At 46.9% G+C, this 21119-nt stretch overlaps 1 protein-coding gene across 2 annotated transcripts; it reads right to left on the minus strand.

Moving 5' to 3' along the window:
* Nucleotides 1-626: 626 nt before the first annotated feature.
* LOC139108749 (protein split ends) lies at nucleotides 627-20736 on the minus strand. Of its 2 annotated transcripts, XM_070667278.1 has the most exons (12): nucleotides 19815-20736; nucleotides 15714-16273; nucleotides 14959-15569; nucleotides 14605-14785; nucleotides 14138-14429; nucleotides 13197-13931; nucleotides 3692-13025; nucleotides 3433-3549; nucleotides 3180-3293; nucleotides 2088-2846; nucleotides 1748-1906; nucleotides 627-1611 (listed from the first exon to the last, which is right to left on the minus strand). In XM_070667278.1, the coding sequence occupies exons 1-12, from the start codon at nucleotides 19928-19930 to the stop codon at nucleotides 1483-1485; spliced, it is 13107 nt and encodes a 4368-aa protein (XP_070523379.1). In that variant the 5' UTR covers nucleotides 19931-20736; the 3' UTR covers nucleotides 627-1482. The 2 variants fall into 2 exon arrangements, with proteins under 2 accessions (XP_070523379.1, XP_070523380.1); XM_070667279.1 differs by lacking the exon at nucleotides 3180-3293.
* Nucleotides 20737-21119: the final 383 nt, after the last annotated feature.

Here is a 21119-nt window from a genome sequence, read left to right on the forward strand (position 1 = left end):
GTAATAATATTAATAATAAGAATAATAACAGTAATAAGAATAGGTAAATGATCAGTGTTGCCTGAGCCAGTTGTTGCAATAAATCAAACGATTCTCTCTCAGGCGAAATCGAGTCGCCGTTCAATTTACTTGGTAAATTTTCTGTCTCTGTTTGCATGAGTGTGTACTTGTGTATGCGTGTGATAGAATTTCGTCGACTCTGAAACAACACTGAAAACACTGGTGATAATATTAATAATAATCATAATAATTATAATGATAAAGAATAAGTAGTAACGTTAAAAATTTTTTTATAAGACGTATGACGCTAAGAGTATGCTAAGTATGTAATAAGTAATAATAATAATTCACAAATTCGCATCCTGCTCCGGGTAATTATGATACACTAAGTTTCGCAAATGGATAGATCCACGAAGATCGGAAATCCTACTCGGGTAGCCCAACCATTTTCGCTTTTTCCGCTAGATGTCTAACGTCGTAATTTACATTCTACGCGCAATCGACGGCGGTAGCAATGGGCAGCAGCGAACTATCAGTTACAGTAATATAATACATAGTTATTTATATAGAGCATTATTATACAAAAACACATCACATACCGCGCGGACCATTAGTCGGGCATCCCCTTTATGTTTTTTGTTTTTTTTTTTTTTTTTACCTTTGTCACCTGTCTCTCATCTTCTTTATACGCAATTACTTTACCGTTAAATACTTAAAATCACAGTAGTTATGCCCTCGGTGGCTCGCTCATATAATTTACACAGTTTATTGTTAACGCCTAAACCTCGCTTAAAATAACTCATGTTAACTCACGTGTAATAGTTGACGAGTGTACGTTAAGGGTTCTCCTATTCGTTATTATGCTTTGCAGTCCGCTTGTCATTTAGAGCAATGGATTATTGTTGTTCCCTCTTTGCGGGAAGGACGAGCATAAATAAGCGGGCGTTACGTGACGAATCGAAGGTCCTGTCTTGAGAGCTGGGGTTGTGCCTGACCCGCTTGTCAGAAAGACCAAGAGTGACGTCGGTCGATCCCACAAACGTTGTCAATGATTGACGCGAGTCGCAAGCCGTCCGAAAGAAAAAAAGAAAGGCGAAAAAAAAGAAAAGGGGGACGAGAGAAAACGAAACGAGCTTGTCCGCGCGAAATTCATCGAAGAGAGGCACGCACGATGGCGATCAGGTGCTAACCTCGCTTCACTGCACAACCTCGTGCCTCGCTTTTTAGGCCTACGATCTAAAAATCGGCTTACCGCCGGGTTCCGTTTGATTGTCACTGATACAACTCCAGATAAGGAGCTCTTCCTCTTGAATGCATTTCTCTCTCTTTTTTTTTTCTCTCTCTCTCTCTCTCTTTTTTTTTGTCGCACAACTATGCATGTCGGACGGACACTCCAGGTTTCATACCACGTGCGAAGCGTCCTGCGGTGCGCGAAAGCGAGAGATATAGACAGATCATAATCCAGTAGGTCGCTGATCGGCCTCAAACTGTGGCAATGACGATTAATAAGTGGGCGATTTTTGCGACGCGATGATGTAAGTCTGGTGCGATTCTTGCCAAAGTTTCACGCGCAAAATCACAAGACGGAAAAATGTGAACTACGTACGCCGCCTAAAATATAGAGATAATTTTTAACGATAAAACTCAATCGGTTGTTATTAAAATTAAGAATAAAACTAATGTATCAAAATTATTAACTTTTAAGAAAAAGATTTGAGTGTATCGCGCGGTAATAATTTAATCTTACCTGTTGCGACCCAGGTGCAGCGATATTTACGATTCCAGCGGCCTGCTTTTGTTGAAGATACATGATAAATCCTGTTTGTAGATTTTTGCTTTGTTGTAAAACGTCTACTTCATCACGGCCGCAAGGTAGTGCCAACAGCATGCAATGTTCATCTTCGGTCTAAAGAATATTGCATGACATGTGTTAAAAAATATAATAAATAGAAAAAAATATTTATTTAAAGAAAAGAAAAGAAAAAAAAAAGGAAGAAAATCCATAAAATTTTCGGGTTTAATTGTTTTAAATACAATTATTGATTTTACGATACTGCATTTTAATGCAGAGAAATAGTAACGCGTACCTGCATTTTTCTTGCTACGCCTTCGACTTGGGTTTGCTCCAATCTCATTCTTTGGGCTATTCTTAACGGCGGTGTTGAGCCGTCGCTGTTACACGGTAAACTGTCTCTAGCCACTCTGGGATTGCCGAAGACGAAGTGCATCTGCACTGCCGCTTGGTCGTTCTTGAGAGCCAATAAACCTTGCCACATAACTGGGTGACGTTGAAGTAGCATTTGAAACGAGTCCGCCTGTGGTGGCACCTGAGACGCATAGAGCGGCGGGGTAACGACCTGATGTTTCCTGCATCTATCCGGTGTGGGAGCTCTGCCTATTTCAGGTGGTGCCTCGCTGGCAGCAATGGGATATTGAGAATGCAAGTGAGCGGGTGGCGGCGGGTGATCATAAAAGTTCGCTCTAGCGCCAGCTGGTGCAGACAACGGTGGATTACTTCCCGTATTGTACTGCGGCGGAGGCGGTGGCAATGGTCTCATTGCTCCGTGCAGCATGTAGACTTGAGCAATTTGCGGACTGTCGGTAGTACGATCTTGCGGCGTCCTCGTGCCTCGCCTTAATTCCAGAGGAGGACTGTGACTGTCTTCTATGCCAGGTTCGAGTTTAGGATCTAACGGCAAGTGAGGAGATCTTGTTCCTGGAATATGAAAAGCTATGCGGGAAGTCGTTAGCGCTTCCTGTTGTGCGCGCAGATATTGGTAGTTGTACATTGAAGAATGCAAATAAGGATCACGAGCCAGTCCTCCGTAATGATTGACGACTTCATTCTGAAATAATTAAGAATAAAATTATTATAAAATTATAAATTTTATAAATTAATATTAATTATTATAAATAAATTATTAAAAAAAAAGTATTTTCACGATTATTACATTATTACATATTTTTCTTTTAATTATTTTAAATGTTATTATTACATATTTACAACACATGAAAATGTTAAAATTATTTATACATGTCAACTCACTAATAAATGCGTGAGAAAAGTTTTAAACGCTTCATGCAATTGTTAAAATTACAATTAACATATAAAAAAATCTTGCTCGCTCGATTTTTCTCAAATCACGTGTTTAATTTATAGAATATTAGAAAGTAAGTACCTGCGAAGTATTAACATGATGATGGGCAGGTGGAGGCAATGGAGGGCTCTGGGAACGATGCGGGGGAACAAGACCATACTGACCCCCAGGTGGAGTAGCACCCGTACTTCCATGCTAATCGAAATCAAACAGAGTTAGTTTAACGTGTTCCTAATTAGTTTTATTATTTTATTTTACTCAGATGCAAAACTTTAAACGCACACAAAATGGTAAAAAAAATAAAATAAAATAAAAAGCGAAGTATAATGCTTACCAATTGAGCCTCGTACGTCGGCATTGGAACGCTACGATTTTGCGGACTCGCATTCGGTACCATAATACAACCAGGCATTGGTACCTCCACTTTTTGCGGCTCCATCGGTCCAGTAGTCTGAAAATTAATATTTTTTTTTAATTTTTGAGAAATTTGAGAAAGATAAAGTCAAGCGATTTGAAGCGCTGCAATATTAAATTGTAATTATTCGTATTTTAAATGTTAACAGGTATCGTCTTGACGACGAAAGTTTACTTACCGGAGCTTTCGGTCCCGCTGGTCGGATACTATTCACGACAGTCGAGATCTGCTGCGGGTTGACGAGATGTGGTTGCGTCGGTGAGCTCGCTACCGTTCCGATCGGTGGAACGCGATCGGCCTGCAGTAAAAGCGCTTTCGGATGAGATTGCCCGTTGATATTTTTCAAAGCAGTTGGCTGTGAGATTGGCTGATGGATCCTTGGCGTCGGTGTGCTAACGTTGGCAGGATGCATGTTTAGTGGCAGTTTCGGCGGCATGTTCACTATCGTCGACGTTTGCTGCTTTGCGGCTTGAAGAAGATGCTGCTTAGGATTAGGTGGTGCTCCGGTATTGTTCAACACGGGGGACATTGGTTGGCCTTGCTTTCCATTCGTAGGAGTCAGCGGCGCCGCCTGCTTCGGGCGCGGACTCAAGCTGGGCGATACGACTCTGCCAGGTGGTATTTGCAAATTGAGACCTTGTATCGGTTGCGCGGGTGGTTTAACGATGTTCTGCACTATTGTTTGATTCGGCAAACTCGGAGGTACGGGTTTCGTTATAACTTGCTGCTGAGCCGACGTAAGTTTACTGGCGTTCAAAACGTGTGCCTTGAGGCTCGTAGGTTTAGTTTGCGGAGGAGAGGTAGATACTGGCTGAGTCGTCGTAGCCGGTGCACTCGTCGCAGTCACTGTGGTAACGATGGTCGTGCACGTTGCCGAGGATTGTGCAACGGTAATAGTAGAGGTGACTTGCACTGCCGGAGATTGTGGTTTTGTAATTACGCTGGTTTGCGGTTGAATTTGCGGGGTCGGCGTCGACTGAGATGACGTGTGCTCTATAACGGCCTCCTTCTTTGGCTCCGTAGATCCCAGGACGGAACTTTCGGGAACGGGTTTTGCTCGTGGTATCTCGTTCGCCGCGGTCGCGCCGGGCAATCCGCCGCTTCGAGCTTCGTTGAGAGTTCTGTTGACAGCTTGCGCTTGGCCAGATGTAGTGGACACCGGGATGTACTGACCCTCCTCGGATTCTCTCATCGGTATTAGCATTCCTGTGACCGGATCGATTAGCGTCATCGGTTCGTGCGATACAGCTTTCAACGGCGCTGAAGTAACAGCTTGAGTCGGCTCCTCCGTTTTCGGCGTTTCCGGCTGTATTAATTTCGGCTCTTCCTTGACAGAAATTTCTTGCGGAGTCGTCGTTATCTCTTTCGCTTTCTCTTCTCCGCTGTCGTCATTATTTTCCGACGTTCGCCTTACTGCTTTACGATTGCCTCTCGGAGATTTGCGAAGTTCCGTCAACGGCACAATGGACTGCTGCACTGTACTACGAGGAATGTTGTTATGCCTGGTGCTTCTTCTAGTTGCGTGCCCGGCGTTACCGATTAATTTATTCGCGGGCGATCCGCGAACAACGTCCTCGATAACGTCGTCGACTGTGTTGCGACTACCGTCTCTTTCCGCCAATCTTCTGGACTTCCTCGTGTTGGCGGCCGGAGAGACGAATTCCTCCGGTGGCACCTCTTTCACCGCGGCCACGGGTGTTGCCGGCTGCGCGTTTGGTCCTGTAATATTCGGTCCGGGTGATTTAATAGTGAGAATAAGCCGCGGACGACCCGCGTTATCCTCTTCGCTGTCGTCGTGGAACTCGTAAACGTCAGCTGGCAATTTATTTTTTTCAACGTGATGTTTGCTGCCTCTTGAACTTCTGCCACCTCGCCGGTGAGAAACGGCGGTCGCGTTTCGGCCACCTCGCCTGGTTGTGACCCCGCCGCGGCCACCGCGTCTGCTCTTCGTTCTACCGCGACGGCTCTTCGTGCATTCGTTCTCGCACGCTTCCGCACTCTCGTCGTGATCGTCGGCCGAAATAAAGTTCTTCTTGCTTTCGCCCTCCGTTGATTCGGTATCGAACCAATCCGATTCGTTTTTGCTGGTGTCGTGCGAATCGCTGTTGACGCTTTCGTTTCCTTGCTGCGCCTCGTCGTCGCCGTCGTTACCTTCACCGTCGCACAGCGCGTCGACTTTCTTTATCACGCTCTCGATGTTCACCTCCTTCGCGGACCAATAATCGCTGTCCTCCTTGCTATCAGTTGGATCTTCTTTAGTATTAATCACGAGAGAATCCGTGCTCGGTTCTTTCAACGGATCTTCCATGGATTCTTCGTCTAATTCCGTTTCGTCGTGTTCCTTCGTCGTTTCTTCCTCTTTAATTTCATTCACGGGCTCGATCTTTACACAAGCCTCCGCCTCGAGTTTCGGCACGATCATTTCCACGGGCTCAGCTTTGAGAACGACGGACGGCGCGATGTCCGTACTAATAATTTCTTGTTTCTCTTCTTTTACGTCGTTTTCTTTCACGCAGGGCAGGCTTGGTTTCTCGGCTTCGGCAATGTTGTACGCGGCTTCGTCCGTTGCATCGTCTTGCTCGGTGTCGGCTGGCTCTTTCTTTATCTCGTCAATTGGCTGCGTCGATTGTATAGGCGGTGTAAGCTGCATCGGCTGAGCAGTTTCACTGATTTGCGCCTCGGCTTCCAGTTCCATTTGCTGTCCTTGAATTATACGCGGCTCTAAGCATTCCGGGGTAATTTGTTCGTTCATCGGTGGTGTCGACATGGAGGACACGGTGGACGGTGTCACCCTCGTTATGATCGTCTGAGACACCGTGGACACTAAAGGTATGTGAGACTTGACTACTTGGCTTTGAGATACGGGCGACTGCCTCTGGCAAACGACAGGCGTTTGCGGGATGACGCATTTATCGCTCGGCATCGGCGAAGCCGCGTTCGTCGTGATTTGTTGAGGAACTATAGGTACGACAGTTTTTATTAACGGCTGATTCGGAGAAGCAGCTGGCGGGCCTAAATGATGCACTGATTTATGGAGAAGATGCGACTGGCCGTGCGCAACGATCACAGGGCTCGGCGTAGAAGAACGAGGTACGTGCGTGGTCAGAAGCTGAAGATTCGACACGTCTTGTTTCTGTCTCGGCGACAGCAGATTGCTGTCCGTTGTTATAGACATTGCGATTTGTTTCTGCGTTCTCGACGACATCGTGTAATTATCCGTCACGTAAGCAGGCTTGCCGAACACCGGGCTCGACGTGCTGGCGTTGATTTCGATTTTCGCCGTTTCGGGGATATACGTGGGCGGCTGATTCGGCGAAGGAACCTTAGGAGAGGTAGACGCTTTGTTAGTCGGTTCTGGTATGATGGCTGGGGACAGCTTCGGCTCGTCCAACCTCTGAGATGGCTCGTTCGAGTTCGGAAGCAGCGTCTCGATCACAGATTTCTCACTGAGAGCGGCATCGCGCGAGCTCTTGACTTGTATGCCGGAGGCTAATGGTGGTACCGGCATGTACGGCCGCGCCGAGATATTCAGAGTCAACGGCGGTAAACCGCCGCGCGGATAACCGGGCGATGGCGCCAGCATTCCCGAGGCGTGCTGAATTACCGGCTGTTGCGTCGCTGCGGTCGAATAAATCTGCTGAATCGGCGTCTCCGGTCTATGGGCGGGAATTGGCACGCACACCGCGATCTTAGTAGGCGGTGGTGACGGTTTTCTCTTTCCTACGTTCGGTACGTGCGGACTCAACGTCGGATTGCGTGACCATTGTCCGTTGGGCGAGAGCGGCTGAGAGATCCGCGGCGATGGTTGAGACGGCACGAGAGGCGGCATTCTCGACGGAACCAACGGCGGTAACGGCGTTGCGTTAGACGAAGACGAACAAGAAACGGTCGTGACATTCTGCATCTTCGGAGACGCTTGACGCATCGGTACCATCTGAGACTGCGGGGACACAGGAAGTCTTTGATATAAAGGCTGCACGGTGATCGGCGACGGTCGCGTACTCGCGACGGAGAGCGATTTCGAGACGTCGCTTGTAATCGGCACGCTGCAGGGCACCAGCATCGGCTGTTTGTACTGAGGAGGAGGAGGAGGAGGAGGCGGAGGCGGCGGCGGCGGCGGCGGCGACGACGACGACGACGACGCGGATGTTCTTTGCACTTGTGTCGTTCTCTCTGGGCTCGCGACGTCGGCATCTGGTGGTTCGGTGGCCTTCAATTGATGAGCTTTTACAGGTTCCCTCGACTTGTGCTCGTTCAAAGTCCAAGAATGAGCGATCACGGAAGCTGGTGGTGGTGGTGGTGGTGGACTTTGCGGCTTCGTAACTGTTACAGGCAATCGTACCTCGAGCGACTTTTCCGGCGTGGCTAAAACAGGCATTGGCAATGCCTTCGTCGGAGACTTGTAGAATGATGGTATGTCCGGCGTTTTCGGCGGCTGCGTGAGATCGACCGTCTCGTAATTCGGATCTTCCTCCGTATCCGTATCAATTTGAAGATCGTGCTCGCTCTGCGGGGTATCCGGCTTAAGGTCCGCGTCTCCTTCTCCCGTCGACGCGTTCAGGCTCTCGACCGCTTGCTGCATCTCCTCGACGTCCTCTTGAGGCGCCTCCGCCGCTGTTCCAGCAACGCCGTCACCTTCCGCTTCTTCCTCTTCCCCCTCGTAAGGGAAGTCCTCCGTCGAAGCACCAAACGTTTCCTCGAGCAACGCAGCAACGGCGTCTTCCGTTTCCTCTTGCGATATCGCCACCCGCGGCTTGTCCTCGCTCTGAGGCGGAGGTGTCGTCGACGCAGGTACCTCCGGTTCTTCTCTACCGCTTCGCGACTGACAATTGCCGTCTCTCTCGTCCGGCTCCGAAATACTTTTCACCGCGTTTTCGTGGATCGTCTCGTCTATTTCAATTCCAAAGCCGGGTATAAGTTTATCTTTTTTCTTCTCCGATTTGAGAGGCTGAATGCTGCTGGTCACCACCGGCGGAGTAATTGACGGCACGGTCGATATGCCGGGAACTTTCGGTATAGGGCTTAATATCGTTTCTCTGGACGTGGGAAGGCTGGACGATATTGTTTTCGATACCAACGGACTGCTCGCTCTCGGTGGACTCGGCTCGGAACCTAAGTAAGGTAACTCGCCGCTCTTTTCGTGATGATGGTGATGGTGATGGTGATGATGGTGATAATCCTTCCGACTGCGCTCCTCCTTTGACTTCTTTCGCTTTTTCTTTTTCTCTTTGACTTTTTCCGGTACCGTCGAAGGCGTGGACGGCTCGACGCTGTCGTTATCGTCGGTGAATCGAAAAACGTCGTGCTCGTTGGATTCCGTGGTGCACGCAGGAGCGGTTTTCGGAGAGCTCGGTATACCCAAGAGCTTCGCTTCGATCTCTCGACCGGCTTCAGCTAGATCGACGCTGTTCTCATCTTCCGGCTGATGACGCCGCTTCTTCTCCGTTTTTCGTCTCACTCTGTCCATGTCGAGAGAGCTGCGGCCGCCGTCGCTGTCCGAAGCGTATGCGCTGTTCTCCGAAGTCATGTTACCAAACCTGTTGAAGAATGTGTTAGACGGAGTGTCGTCGACGTCGTCCGAGAGTGGGCCAAAAATATCCTCCATACGCTGAGAATCTCTCGCTTCCTGCCTGTTGAGCCTCTTCCGTCTCGCTTTGGCTTTGTCTTCTCCGTTTCGATCGCGCTTCTTCTCTTTTTTACTGCGCTGCTTCTTATCGGCTCGCATTCTCTCTTCCGCGTTCTCCACCGTCGTAACGATCGCCGTGGCCGTCACGGCCGTAATTGTGGTCAACTCCGTCCCGTGATTCGGCCGGCAGTCAGCAGCATTCGACGTAATGACATCGACTTTATTTTTGTGCTCCACGACGTTCGGTTCGATTTTCAAGCTGTCTTCGTTTGAGATACTGTTCTTTTGACGTTTCTGCTTTTTCTTGTGCGACTTTTTGCGCGGGTCTCTTTCGTGGTTGTTCACCACTATCGCGGGATGATTTGTACGGAAACCAACAGCGACTCGTTCGTCTTCGTCGGACGTGCGAGGCTCCTCCTTGATTTTATGCACGCTATTAACGATAACGTTTGAAGCCTCTAACGGATTTTGCTTTTCCTCGGTATCGGCGAATCCGAGATCCACGTCGCTCTCGAGGAATCTCTCCGTCTTTATAGATTTTCGAATTTTGTTATTAAATGGTTCTTCCTCTTCGCTGGTATCCGAATGAATACGAGATCGCGAGCCCTTCCTCGAGAGGGACTTCGTTCTCGTCGAATCCGATTCGGAAGTAGCTTCGTCCTCGGTCAAAGCTTTGCTGCTCACCGAGTCTCCATCCCACGATGTGCTTTGCTTCTTCTCTTCCCGTCTGGCACGACTTTGTTTCAGCTGTGAGAACTTGTCTTTCAAACGTACCTGGCGCTTCTCCTCTTCCAGTTTTTGCATATTTTTCGTTGAGCGGGCTTTCACCTTGTCATACATACTAATATAGGCGGGTTCGTCGTCGACAATATCGAAAATCGAATGCTTCTTAGGCTCGTCACTGTCCGTATCCGTAGCCGATGGATTTCTCGCCACTTGTATTTCGTGAGTGGAGAGAGGACCATCGTCTACGTCGCTGTGAGAATTCACTGTAGACTGTTGCTGCTGATGGTGCTGGGCGTCTCTGTGGTTTGCGCCGACAGAAGACTGCTCAGTCGACGGGCTCGAATCGTTCCTCTTTGAAAGTTCCAGTCTCGACATAAACTCTTTGTCAGATTCGTGCGAAACTCTCGGACTGCGTTCCCTCGACTCTTTCTCCGATCGGTTTCTCTTATTCTTCTGCTTTTCCTTGGTTCCGCTGTCCCTCGAGTTATTCTCCCGCGTCGACTCCCCGTGCGTTCCATCCTTGCTGTCTTGCGTCGCACTGCTTTCCTTACTGTCACGACTTTCTCTGCTTTCTCGACTAGAACGATGCGAATCGTTACGGTGTTTACGGTCTTCAGATCTTCTGTTCTGTCTGGAACGGTCTTTGCTGTCCCGTCGATGGTCCGAGACTTTCGCGCGCTTCGCGTCTTCATCCGTAGGACAATCCTGCGACGAGCATCTACGTTTTATCGGTACCGGCGCCGGAGGAGCAGCTTGACCCTGAGGCTGCGTCGCGGAAGGATGTAAATGATTTTCGGTCGACTGTCTTCTGTTATCGTCACGCTCTCTCTTTTCCTTATCCTTTTCTTCGCGGTCTCTTCTTTTTTCGCGTTCGGCCTTTTCTTTCTCCCGTTTTTCTTGATCTTCACGCTCCCGGCGTTTCTCTTTTTCATGCTTTTCTCTCTCGAGTTTCTCTCGTTCCTCCTTTTCGCGCTTCTCCCTTTCGAGCTTTTCCCGCTCCTCTTTTTCCTTCCGCCGCTCACGCTCCAGTCTTTCTTTTTCTTCTCTCTCACGTTTTTTCTCGCGTTCGAGACGTTCCTTTTCTTCTCTCCTTCTCTCTCGCTCTAGCCTATCTCGCTCCTCTTTTTCTCTTCTTTCTTGTTCCTCTTTTTCTCTTTTAAGACGTTCCTTCTCTTGCTTTTCGCGCTCCAAACGAATTTCCCGTTCTTTTCTTTCGCGTTCCTCCCGCTCTCTCTTTTCACGCTCGTCACGTTCTTTCCGTTCTTTCTCTTCTCGTTCCCTTTTTTCGCGATCGATACGTTCCTTTTCTCGTCTCTCTTTCTCTTTAAGCTCGTTCTCCTCTCTTTCTTTCCTTTCGCGCTCCCTTTCTTCCCGTTCTTTCCTATCTTTCTCCTGTCGCTCTTTGTCTTGACGCTCTTTTTCTCGCCTTTCCTCGTCCTTTTCACGCCTCTCGCGCTCCTCTCTTTCTTTCTTCTCTTGCCGATCACGATCCTCCTTATCCCTTCGCTCTTGTCTATCGCGCTCCTCTTTATCCTTCTTTTCTTTTTCCTCCCGTTCTTTCCGCTCGTATCTTAATTCTTTGTTCTCCTTAACGTCTTTACTGTGACTATCTGTACTGCCGATGTCATTCGTGACTGTCGAATTTTCCCTCTCGTCTTTGTCCTTACGATTTCTTTCGACATCGGTCTCCTCCTTTCGCGATCTCCTCTGACAGTCTTTCCCTTTACTGTGTTTTGACTCCCTGCTGTCTTTTCCGTCACGGGAGTCCCTGCTCTCTCGACTGCTGCCGCTCGTTTCTTTCCTCAAGCGAGAACGAGTCAAATCCGTGGAAGATGTCGATAATGACAATGAAGAGGAAGAATTAGATGAGGATGTTATGGAAGACGGTGGAGCTATCGAACTGGTAGTAGTCATGGAAGATATCGCACCCGTCACCGACGTCGTCGTTGTTGTCGTCGTGGACGAGGTTGTTGTAACCGCTCCCGCGGTTGTTATCGCAGTCGAGAAGGCGTCCGTCGACGCCGCGGTCGCAGTGGACGCGGTGGTCGTTGCGACGCTCAATCCCCGATGTGTCGAGGCTCCGAGGGTGTGAATGCTACCTATGCTACCGCTGCTGCTTAGAAGACTACTAGCTGACGCTAAACCACTACCGTTGCCACTACTGGCTGTCGTTCCGCTAACGAGACCGATCGGTAGAGATACCGGTGGTAGTTCGGGACTAACTGTTTTAATAGAAGTGCCTGGTGTAATAGGCGTCGCCGGCGTCGGGTGTATGCAATTGTGCTGCGCCATTCGCGGGTCGGCCTTCATCATCGATGGAGTCATCGAGGTCGTCGTTGCCGTCAAACTCGCGGACAGCGGGGCGTTAACGCCAACTTGACTAACCGAAGTACCGCTGGTCGGCTGTACCGGCGGATGACTAGGAAACGGATACTGTAGACAAACTTTGCTGGTACAGCTACCGCCAGTGATGAGACCAGCAGTACTTCCGATCATCGAACTGACGCCAATGACACCGGTGAATTCCCGTGGTTCGTATTTTTCACTAAAGTTCTCCAATCGTTTCGAATCTTCGTCGAACACGCTTCTCTTTGCGAGGACCGACTTCACAATGTCGGAAGGTTGCACCTCGTGGAGATCCATATCGAGCAGCTTGTGCCGAAATCGGAATCTTTCTGAGGCACTGGCGTCGAGTTTAGCCAACGCATCGCCGCCAGCGGCACTTAGCGCCCTTGAACCTGACCACTTTTCGTATTTTTCGTCCAGTGAGCGTATCCTCTCTTCTAGACTAGGGGACTGCGGCGCCGTTTCGCTGTCGGAGCTGGTCGGGCTCGAGCTGGGATGTCTAGGAGGCGGCGAAGCTGGCGGTTGCGGAGCGGTACGAGGACTTGGTGCAGTAGATAAGCTGGCGCACGGCGGACTAGCAACTTTGGCGAGACTAGCACCACTCGACCGAGTGCTACTGCCATTATTGTTATTGCTACTGCTTGTATTGTTGTTGTTATTCAACATTTGTGCCGCAAACCTCGGCAGAGGCAATGATAGTGGGCCTTCGTGACTCCTTTCCCTAAACCGCCTGGGCTCGCTAGGTACCAAATTTTCAGGTCGCTCATCAACGAGAGGAGTACCTGGTCGAGATCCATCGTGATGTTCGTGATGCCTGTAATAATATTTAATATTAATTAATATTAATATTATTAATTATTATTATTACTAATATTAATATTAATACATTATGTAATAATTAATAATCGTAAGTATTATTATAAACTTATCAGTTTTTAAATTTGTAATTTTCTACTTTTTTTTTTTTTTAAATCACACAATTTACCTGCTTGTGGCATCCCGACGACGTTTACAAGGTCCAGGACCTCTTCCCTCGCAACTGCCTCTCCTTGTGCTGTGATGCACCACTACTTTGTTATCACTAACGCGCCTAAAGTCCATGCCTTTTCTAGAATGCGAGGTAACAAGTAGCGACGCGATTTCCGGCTCATCGTCTTCACAGAGTATCGTCGTCGACGAGCTGTCAAATTTCGGTCGTTTTTTCGGCACAAAACCGACCTCATCGCCACTACTATGACACTCCTCGAGCTGCTCTAGTAGATGAACGCGTTCTTTTTGAAGATGCCGAATATCGGGCGGAGGTAATAATGGTGGCGGCGGCGCAGGTGGCTCGACGCTCGTAACGACACTTTGCATCGTGTGACGCCGTGACGGTGGCGGGCAATCGTCATCGTTGAGCTTGCCATCGCTAAGAACGCTGCTCTGATAATCGTCGTGACTGGCGCCGCTGCCTTGACTAAACTCGTCGTAACTGCGAAACCGTCGCGGCGTCGGTTCACCGTAATCTGCGTCATAATAGGAATCCTGATAGGATCGCCTGCTGCTGCGTGACATCGCCGTTGGATGGGCTGGACTCGCGCCTGGCGTGCTACCTCCGGAAGTTCGTGAGTAATTCGCCGTTCTCGATCGCGGGGGCGTATCGTAACGAGTAAATCTGTTGCCTGAACTCGACACAGTTACTGCCGAGTCAAAGCTACCACGCTCCCGCCTAGAAGGAATCCTTTGAATGACAAACGCATTTGTTTTAAATTCTCGATTATGGCTCATAAACTTACATGTAAAATAATTATTATTAAAAAAAAAATAAAAACTATAACTATTGAAAATGCACATTAAATAATTTTTTTTGTTGTATCTTAAATAAGTAATTTTTTTTTAACTATAAGAAAGTCGATCTTTCGAAGTTTGCAAGAAAAATATACATACGTTACGTCAAATGACGACGCTGGTGAAGGCCTCGAATCCCAAGCTTTTTCATTAACGTTCCCTTGACGATCGAGATGTTCATAAAACGTTTCTTGGCACTCTCTCGAAGCAAAATCGACTTGCAAACGACGACCACGGAGCGCAGCCCCTCGCATTTCTTTGACAGCAGCTTGAGCACAACTTATTTGATCGAAAAAGACCAGAGCATGACCACGTTCACGATCTACCACTACCTGAGTTATCGGTCCGAATTGATGGAATTGCATGTTTAAATATTTCTCCGACATACAATCTAAAACGAGAAAAAAATACAGATACAATTAATACCATGCTTTAATGTAAAATCAACTCGCAAATAAAACATTGAGTTACATAAAAAATTTTTTTAATTGTTCTTTTATTTTTATAAATATTTCTAACATATAAGTATTTGCAAAATTTAATGCTAATACAAATAAAACGCTTACCTCCAATACCATCAACCCAGACGCAGGATGTGGGCATCGATTTCCCGAATCCAAGCTTGATTCGATTCGCACCCAGATGTTCGCCATCCATCGACCTTATCGCTTTGACGACACTACCTATATCCGAATATTGGCAGAAAGCATAACTCGACACGGCGCCTTGTTTCTTAATATCGATTTCCTGCAAGTAGATATAACGGAATATGACTTAGTTATTAGGCTCATATTTGAATTTTATTATTCGGCTTTTTTTAATATTAGCTCTCTTTAAATAGGATATTATATATCATTCTATTTGATCCTTATTAGCGTCACAAATAAATCGCTTCGATTTCCGAACTGGTTTCAACTCACTATTATTTCACCGAACGGTTCAAAGTGCTTCCTGAGCTCGGACGCGGTAACGTCTTTCTCGAGGTTCCCAATGAACAATGTCCTTGTCGCTTTCGGGTGATACTCGTCGAGTTCCGCTTCGTACGGCCTAAATTCGTTATCCTCGACGTCGTATCCCTGATAAGGTGCTACTTCAATTTTACATCCAAAGAAGAGCTTGTCCTGTGAGACTTCAAGAGCCTTCTCTACATCCTCGGGCTTCTTGAAGCAAACCAGGGCGTATCTGTCGCCGGCAGTGCCGACGACTTTCACCCACGTCACTTTGCCATGCTTCTTGTACTCGTGGAAAAGGCCATCCTTGAGAGAAGTATCGCTACTGCGAGCCGGGAGGTTCCTCACGCAGATGGCCAACGGCCTGCGATCCTCCGTAACAGCGACGTTGCTCGCGCGATGCGGCGAGCTGCCGGGCGACGTGCTACCTCCGGAAGAACTTCCGGCCGAGCTGCCGCTCCGGCTGCTGCTGGTACTTCCGGAACGACTGCTACCGCTTGGAGAACTGCTGCCGCTGCGTGATTTTCTGCGCTGTTTCTTATGTTGTCGCAAAGCACCACTGCTCCCGCCGCCGCCTCCACCTTCGAAAGAAACACAGAACGATAAAAATTTATTCCCAATGTTTAATTCCATAAAACTAAGATACATTTATATGATCTAATTGCTGGGGTTAATTTATACTTTGAGCATTTAGCTTTATATCTATTAAAATGATCGCTAATCACCTTGTTCGTCTTGGTAAGCGTCGTTGGTGGCAGGTGAGGGTGGCGGTGGGGCGCCGCCATACCTAGAACTCGTCGGCTCGTACGCCGACCAGGACGACGGCTGCAGACTGCCACGATGACGGTCTAAGTGGGGCGGGGGCGGCGGCCCAGAGACGTACGGGCCGGTCCTCGGGTATAGCCGATCCCTCGCCCTGCTCGATGTCACGTGGTAGGAACTGGAAGGTGGTGGACGGCCGCGGGATATGTAGCCGCCAGGGTCACCCGTCGACGGATCCGCCGAATGGCCACTGCCACCGACGCCGACCCCGCCGACGTTGCCGCCGACGACGCCGCTTCCGGCGCCAACCACCCGGTTGCTCCTCTCGCCACCGTAGAAGCCGCCGTGGGAACCACGTGTGTCGAAATTCTCGCTTCCCCTGTCTCCCCGTTCACCACCTCCGCTGCCGCTGCCAACCCCGGCACCGGCGCTCCCGCCACCGCCGCCACCGCCGGAAACGCTGCCAGTTCCGCCAACACTCCCTCCCCCGCTACCGCCGCCGGATCCATGATCCTCTGAACTTCTGAAAGGCGAAAAAATCATGGGCTTAGTCATCGTCGGCAGGGGAACAGCGACCAGTTGGGTCTGTGAGTCGCCACGAAACACATTCGTCACTTCCTCCTTCGGAATTGTTTTATTTATTCAACCTTCTCGCGTAGTGAGAGAGCACAAAAGTTGAACTTGCCTCAATCCGCGAAAGATTATACATATATTTAAATCTTGCATTCAAAAATACGTCACAATACGTTCATTATCGAGGGATTCTGCATAATTATTGCGCAAAATATAAGAAAATATCTCGTGTTCATGAACTTTGCAACGATAAAAGAAACTAATTATCATACGTCCCCAGTCGTGTGCACCAACAAAAAAAAAAAAAAAATTGAGAGATAAACTCGTGTTGTATTAGTCATGCAAGAGAAAGCAAGAATAGTGAACGAATAGTAATAACAATATTACTGGGTAAATTCCAGTCTGATACATTTAGACATTTCAGTGGAAAGTTCGAATATCGAGAGGACACGAGCACTTAGAATCAGTTCAAGTTTTGTCGCGCCTAGACGAGCATTAAATCTTCCTAACTCAACTACAATTAAAATATTTCCAATTTATATCATATTTCTCTCCTTTCTTATTTAAATCTTTAAACTAAAAAATTGTATTAAAAGATACATAAACTGTTTAAATAATTAACAATATTAATCACAAAGTATTTTTGACGAGTGGAAAAATAGGAAAATATATTAACTGAAACGATAAAAAAAAAAAAAAGAAAAAAAAGTGACTCATATACCTCGTGAAATTTGTTATCTCATTAACATTTTGTTCGATAACGTACGCACTCTAAAATATACGTCGAAAGTCGACGACTGACCAATGTGGACTCGTCGAATGATACAACATCGAGCGATTACGTAAAAACAATGGATACCCTAACAAACTAAAATGCACCGTCATGTTTGCCAATCGTCTTAATAGATCTTTTATATTTAATATAAGTGTTATCACGTCGTGAGATTGTTAACACTGCTCGACGATAATACTCATGAAAACTTTTAACGTCTGTTCGGAAAGTAATATCAGAAGATATTTCTCTACAGAAATTGTCCTTACGAGAAACGATTGTACGCCTGAAATTCATTACCTCCCGTGACCGTAATCCGATTGTAAATGCCCTAACGAAATCGTTTTAATGGAAAAATTAGGTCATCGCTATGCACATTCGTTTACTGATAACGCAGGTTCGGCGGCGAATACAGTTAACATTGTAGAAATGCCTCGGCAGCTAAGCAATTTACTGCGCACGAAAGAAATCGCTAGCCGGCATAAATATCTCAATCTCGGCGTTCGTATACGACCCAGGTGAGATGGGAGAGCGGAGAAGAAATCGAGATCGCGAGAAACTGACCGGGCATGCGGGCTCGTAAATTCTTGCCTACACTCTGACAGTTAACGCTCTCTCCCCTTACCCCCTTCGCTGATGCCCTCCTCCCGCTACAGTCGTCACGCTTCGACAGTTACTACTCGGCGATAGCGCCCGCGCAGCCGTCGGGGACGTGGCAACGTCGCCGGCGACCACGTCGTCACGGTCACCTGGCTTTTCGTGGAAATGCGACGCCGCTATACTCTCCTTGGTCGCGCGCGCGTGAATATAGGCGTGCAGGCGTGTAGCGTGCACGCACGACCTTTTTTCCTCTTTTTTTTTTTTTTTTCTTTCCTTTTTTTTCCCTACTACTCGTCTCTGTCTATATCCTTTTCTCTCTTTCCTTCTTTCTCCCTCCGTCCCCACCCCCGTCTCTCACGTTGAGATCGATCGATCGGAAGGCAAGTCGCGACTCTTCCGAAGCGACACGCGATGCGATGCGATGCGATGCAACGTCAAGTATGTACCGGCGCGCCGTTGATGTCACGGAGAAAGTGCGGCGCACTGTACGTGTAGCCGTAGCACACGCAATTCGTCAAATACGCAGTAAATGGATGAGGGCAATCGTCCCGCAGGTAAAATGACGTCAGGTAACACGGAGCACAAATGCACGGCGCATATCTCGCGGCAAAGGAGGAGGAGGAAAGAAAAGAAAAAGTAGGAGAGAGATTACGCTACATATTGAAGTCAAGATAAGTACGGCAGAGATTCTCAACCTGAAAGCCACATGGACGCATGATTTTCGGACTGTGCAGCCAGAAAGTTATAAATATGCGAATTACTCAATGCAATAGTTATTAAAAGGTTTGCCAGTATTTAAATAATAATCTAAACACTGTAATATTCTATCTAGCAGTTGTGATAATTGATTTGATGGTGGACATATAATGGCATTACGCTTTAAAACTTGGTGATTAATTTTTCTGACGTCGAATACGTATTTCTTAAATAGATGTGTCATCCTTAAATAGATCAGTCTTCTAAATGCTCATTGAACAGATATAATTATTATTTCACAATAAATTGTTCGAAGTTTGAAATTATTCAAATCATCCCCGGCTTTACTCCGTTTGAAATTGCATTACTGGGTGGTTTTGTTGTGATGTAATTATTTCAATATTATTTCAGAAGAAGAGATAATACGGCACCAGCAAGAGAAAAAGAGAGAGAAAGAGAGAGAGAGATACATGTTATATGTACAGCATGCATGTGTATGCAACTACCACGTTAAAAATCCAAGATATTATGGATAATAATCGCTATGCGAGGTCGATCAATAATGAAGCTAATATCGATAATACGTTATTATGCACGACGTTGGACATACGGATGGTTTTGTGTCAGCAAAAAAATAATTGCGTACGCCCACGTATAGGTATGTTTACTAAAGTCGATTCATTCAATTAAACGATAATATTACGTTGTATTGAACAAAATGGTTACAATCATATAACAGCAAAAATTGTTAAAAAGCAGACAAAGTAGAGAAATAACTGGATATGATTTTAACAAACTATTCCCGTTCTTAATTAATTTAACACATAATTTTTTTATTATTAAATTGCGATTAAAAAAAAAAAGAAACTATATTTAAAATACTATTTTCCCTTTAAGTTAAGCCGTACAATTTTTACATTAAACCGATCATATTAAATTTGTGTATTTAAAAGTTTGTTGGAAACGTAATAAAATAAACGTTTGTCTATAACTACATTACAATGTCGTTTTTTTGTAACAGCTTCCTGTGACGTGCGATTTAATTAATTCCTCGGATGTGACTCATCGTAAACCGGCACTTGTACGTGCCACTTTGAGGTCGAGAATATCTTTTCTATTCTTAGACGGGATTAATCTGGAGGAAAAAGGTACGATCGGGAACATTTCCATATCCGTCGAAAGAATGCGACCGTATAATTTATCGAGTTATCTCAAACCGTCTGCAGTCAACATCATTATTATTTGTATACTTTATGTAACTATGGAATCATCATTAAGTTCAGGAATACTTTCTAAGTACACATTCTAATTCTTGACCAAGGTATCTATTGCAAAGCTTTTTCTTTTCTCTCCGCAAAGGTGCTAAGTTCGTGGTGTCGCGGCTTATATGAGAAACGTTTTGGCAGAAGTGCGTTATACGTACCCGTGAGAGGGAAACCTGTGCTGAAGATGCTGTGGCTCGTAGTACTGGGTGGTAAGGGCTCGTTCGTCCAGGGTGTGCTCAGTCGCGTGAGCCTTCGCTGCGGATTTGATATCCATGAACGCCACCGTCGCTGACGCGCCCCCGCTGGCCGAGGAACCGCCGCCTCCGCCACCGCCACCGCCGCCTGAACTGGAACCGGAACCGCCCTCATTGCTCTCGCCAAGGGAACTGCTGGAACCTCCATCCACAGGGCACTCCTCGCCCCGTGGCAGCAGCTTGACGCTCTGCACGCGTCCATACCTGAAATACCATTAATCTTCATGTAACGAATGTCAACGTAGCTGCCAGAAAAACACCGAGTTTAATCGGGAACGATTTCGTCAGATGTTTTCCGACTTATGCTCAATCTAATCGTGAGAAGTGATGTAAAGTTTTATTTTTAAAACATTTACTATTTGCGGCAATTAGACGCGTCAGTTTGCAAGTCGATGTGATCTGATATCAGTCTTTGATATAGATAGTTTAGTTGTTTTTAATTGCTCTACGTCCTCCTCGCAGAGACGCGGAACATCGGTTAGGTAAAATAATATTAATTAAGGCCTCGAAGGACTTATATTTTCAAGAGGCCACCTGCGGAGCGTGTTCTTCGTCGTCAAACATTAGCCAGCTTCTACGGATGAGGCTACATCGCCCTTATATAAACGGCAACTGCGCCAAAGGGATCGCGGCGGGATCGTTTAGGATTTCGAGGAAAGAGAAGGAAAGACACGCGGAGCACAGAGACCTCGTAATCCTCTGCCTCTAGAAAGCTCTCTCTCGATACTCGATGCGCGCACAGGAAATTAAGACCAAAGCAGGGAAGAAGAACGAGAAAGAAAAATTAAATGTAGGGAGAAGAAAAAGAGACGACGGGAGAAACGAAAAAAAAGAAAAAAAAAAGACGAGACCTCAATTGAAGTCTTCCTCCACTACGTTTCAGATCGACACAGATAAAAATCGTCGCGAATGGTTTTGCAGAGAGACCATGACGGCTCTCGCCGAGTGACTCGAGTTACGGGGAGAGAGAAAAAGAGAGAGAACAGGACAAGATGAAAGAAACGGCATATAGGTATACAAGGTGTTCAAAGAAAACATCGGCTTTAATGTGCTTCGTCAATTGCGTCAAACGGCGCGGTTCTTCCTTACTTGGCGATTTGTGCGGGTTAAACTTTAGTATACCGCGAGAAAGCAGGCCTTGAAACAAAGTCACAGACAAAGCTCGTCCCATATCAGCTCTGGGTATCAAAAGTAGCAAAAGTTTAAGTT

The sequence above is a fragment of the Cardiocondyla obscurior genome, linkage group LG16 (genome assembly GCF_019399895.1).
Source record: "Cardiocondyla obscurior isolate alpha-2009 linkage group LG16, Cobs3.1, whole genome shotgun sequence".
NCBI lineage: Eukaryota > Metazoa > Arthropoda > Insecta > Hymenoptera > Formicidae > Cardiocondyla > Cardiocondyla obscurior.